The following is a 3,468-nucleotide window of genomic DNA, read 5'->3' as shown; positions in this document are numbered from 1 at the left end:
GGAGGAAAGGAAGGTAAGATAGAGCACAGGGTAGGGAATAGACACAGGGGGGCAGGGGTGGAGAGACAATACACAAGAGCAGTAAGGGGAATGGAAGACTGGGAGAACAGTGGGGCAGAGGTAAATGTTGATGTATGCACAGCCTTGGAACAACAGGGCTCCGGGATACGGGGATTGAGGCACAGTTTGAAGGAGTAAAAGAGGGGAATAGTGCTAAGATGCTTGGCTATCTTTTGAATCTTGGTTTCCCTTGCCTACCATTGTAAAATAGACACTTGAGGTGGGGAGACAGGAATAGCCAGAATCATCACTATAGAAAGCTTGTAAGTCTGTCTTCAGCCTATAACTGATTGGAATACCTTAAAGGGGGCTAGAAGTTGCCCAGTGAAAGAGGCTTCCTGTGGAGCCTTTACATTATACAAGACCATAGGTAGAATCCAGAACCCCAGCCAGAACCAATTGAGGTAGGAAATTTCCACAAGTAGACCAGCTTGGAATGGCTAGAAGAACAGAAGATACTCCGTGAAAAACCGACAGGAAAAATCCGAAACAATAACGGCAGTCTGATTGATTACTACAATAACAAGTAAGCTGTTCACCTGGGAGCCATCAAGGCAAGTGGTTGGGAGCCCTCAGAGCAAACTGCCTTCCAAGACTAAGACTCAAGGAGAATACATGAGCAGGCATGTGGTCTGGCTGGTGACTGCGTTGATCACCGGTAAGGGGAAGAGGGGGAAATAACAGCATTGAAGTTGTGAGCTAAGCCCGACCACATTCAATAGATCCCTGTGAACCCAAGTGGAGACCTGGATGGCCAGCAATATGGCAAGACCCAGGGACTTCTGGGCCCAGAAGCAGTGGCATGACCACAGAGAACTAGAGCAGTGAAATGTCCAACTGTTATCAGTAAGGGGAGATGCACAAGAACAGCCATACTTTCAGATAGTACCCACTTGACTTGGCTTCAATGGCTGGATGATCAGAACTCGACTAGAAGAAGAAAGAAGAGAGGGGGATCTAAAAAAAAACAGTAACCTGCTACAATGTGATGAACTTTACCTACACCTATGTGGCACTGTGGGTTAATGCACCAGACTGCAAAGCCATTTGAACTGCAAGGTTGGTGGTTCAAGCTCACCAGCTGCTCCTTGGAAACCCTATACAGGGTCGTTATGGGTCGGATTCGACTCGATGGCACTTGACAACAACAACAAATGGAAGTAGCAGCTCAAAAAAGGGAACAAATATTTACAACAAGGACCACAACTACTCCCTCGGTACACAGGGTTGACAGGGATGGGCAACTTAGACATTGGCTACCCAAAATGGAGGGGGTCTACAAAGGCAAGAAGTGACTGGCTTACAAGCTTTCAAGAGGGAGCCTAGTTCCAGACGGGGTGGGGGAAGGTAGAATTGCCACTGAAAGATTTCCAATTGATTGGGACCCGACTGGTACAGTAGTGAATAACTGCCATAAGGACTGACTGTGAGGGTAGGAAATACGGAGGTAGATGTTTTTTGACAAAAGGGGGGTGGGGAGGTGGGAGATTGATTTTGCAGCCCAGGAACGGAGGTCACTGGGACCATCATGTGAGAAGAACGGAGAGCGGGACCCTACCCAGACAGGCAGTGACACGAGGGATAGAGACAGAGAAGATGACATGGACAGATGGAGCAGCTGGGAACTCTAGACCCAGAGAGGGAGAGGGGCAGTGAGCTGATGACTGGGGGACAGGCTTGTGGGGTGTGCCCTTTGGTTGTTTGATGATGCATGGATGGGATTGTAATTATTGCAATGAAATGAAATGCGATAGGATGAGTGTAGGGCTGATGTTCTCCCATGAAAACCTCATAATAAAAACTTATAAAAAAAATTTTAAACTCTTGGGCCATCCAGACTCCTTGTAATTAAACATACAGACTTTAAAATTCCTGGAAACTATCCAAGAATATGCTGGTGGGTACAACTAATAGCTCCAAAATCCACTACCGTCAGGTTTATTCCAATTCATAGCGGCCCTATCTAAGGTTTTCCAAGCTGCAAACCTTTCCGGGAGCAGACACCTCATCTTTTTCCTAAGGAGTGGCTAGTGAGTTTGAACCGCTGACTTTAAAGCTGGCAGCCCAGGCTTATTCCATAGCACCACCAGGGCTCCTTAATATAACTACATGAGCTCTTAAAAGCAAAGAGGCAAAAATCAAAGACACTCAAGGCTTAAGAAGAACTAGAGATGCTGCTCTTATCACACCAGAAAGGACCATCTTTCTGGAAGAAACTACTTACTGTCAGCGAGCAGCGAGCAGACCGATGATACAAAAGGCTAACTCCCTAACCCAACACACATCCTTATCTGAGTAGGTCACGAAGCAATGTGTCTGTCTCAGGACTTCACAGCAGAGTCACCTAAGCTAGAAGCCAACAAATAATCAGGATTTAGAGGACACAGGGAGAAGAGTGTCGAGAAATAGCAAGAGGTACACGGGAGCTAGAGTAATTTGGGGTCAGTGAAGCGGCGAGCGCAGGGCAGGGTTGACAGTTTGACATGCCCTCCCAACCAGCGGCTCCTGAAACCTCTGCAAAAGAAGCCGGGTCTCTTATGCAGGCAGACACACTCACCGAACCCCGTAAAGCCCATGGTGACCGCCAGCTGCGGATCGGGTCCCGACGCGTCTGCGCCTGTCACTGCAGCAGGAGAAGAAGAGTGGAAGACTTGTTAGTGTGGCGCCCTAGGCTACTCCGAACCGGCCCCCGACAGTCCCCAGGCTCACCTTCGCTTGGCCCAGGTCGCTCCATGGCCGGCCACCCACTCTTGCACGAACTAGAGCTGCAGCCCCGCAGCAGTGAAGACTCGCGGCAAACTCAGGAGGAAGCGCTGCCTCTGTTCGTCATCGCCGCTGCCACAGCCAAGAGCGGCCTCTCGGCAACCGCACGGAGGCTCCACGTCGCTGCGCCGCCCTAGCGGGTGGGCGGGAGAAAAGCACCTCTGAGTTGGCCTCCCAACTTAATTTAACCCACGCAACCCAACCACCACCACCATCAGCGCCACCATCTGCTTCCATCGAATCCACTCCGACTCACAGCGACATTAGAAAAGGTTTCCCCGGCTGTAATCTTTACGGTAGAAGAAAGCCTCAGCTTTCTCTACAGAGCGGCTGGTGAGTTTGAAGTGCGGACCTTGTGGTAAGCAATCCAGTGCTTATTCTACAGCAAGCAACACAAATGCTCCTTAACTTAATCCACGGAAGGGAACAATTATCGGAAGATTTTGTAACAAGCTTTACCTTTTAAGACAGTTTACTCAAGATGATACTTAATCCTCACAGAATTCTAGAGATAAGTAGTCTCCTTTTCTCTGAGTTTTATCCTTCTTTATATAGGACTCCTGGTGTGGCGCTGTAGGATTAGCACTGGACTGCGAATCCACCAGTTGCTCCTCTGAAACCTATAAAGGGTCGCTATGAGTCAGA

At 48.9% G+C, this 3,468-nt stretch overlaps 1 protein-coding gene across 1 annotated transcript in view; it reads right to left on the bottom strand.

Annotated features, from left to right (window-relative positions):
• Positions 1-2,794, bottom strand: part of WDR70 (WD repeat domain 70) — a 516,881-nt gene extending 514,087 nt beyond the window's left edge. Inside the window, exons 1-2 of the mRNA XM_006876935.1 lie at positions 2,770-2,794; positions 2,618-2,683 (exon numbers count right to left, since the gene is read on the bottom strand). Coding sequence (XP_006876997.1) covers positions 2,618-2,683; positions 2,770-2,794 — 91 coding nt within the window. The remainder of the gene's footprint in view (positions 1-2,617; positions 2,684-2,769) is intronic.
• Between the last annotated feature and the right edge of the window lie 674 nt (positions 2,795-3,468).

The sequence above is a fragment of the Chrysochloris asiatica genome, unplaced genomic scaffold (assembly GCF_000296735.1).
Source record: "Chrysochloris asiatica unplaced genomic scaffold, ChrAsi1.0 scaffold00430, whole genome shotgun sequence".
NCBI lineage: Eukaryota > Metazoa > Chordata > Mammalia > Afrosoricida > Chrysochloridae > Chrysochloris > Chrysochloris asiatica.
This window is presented reverse-complemented; position numbering and strand designations above follow the sequence as displayed.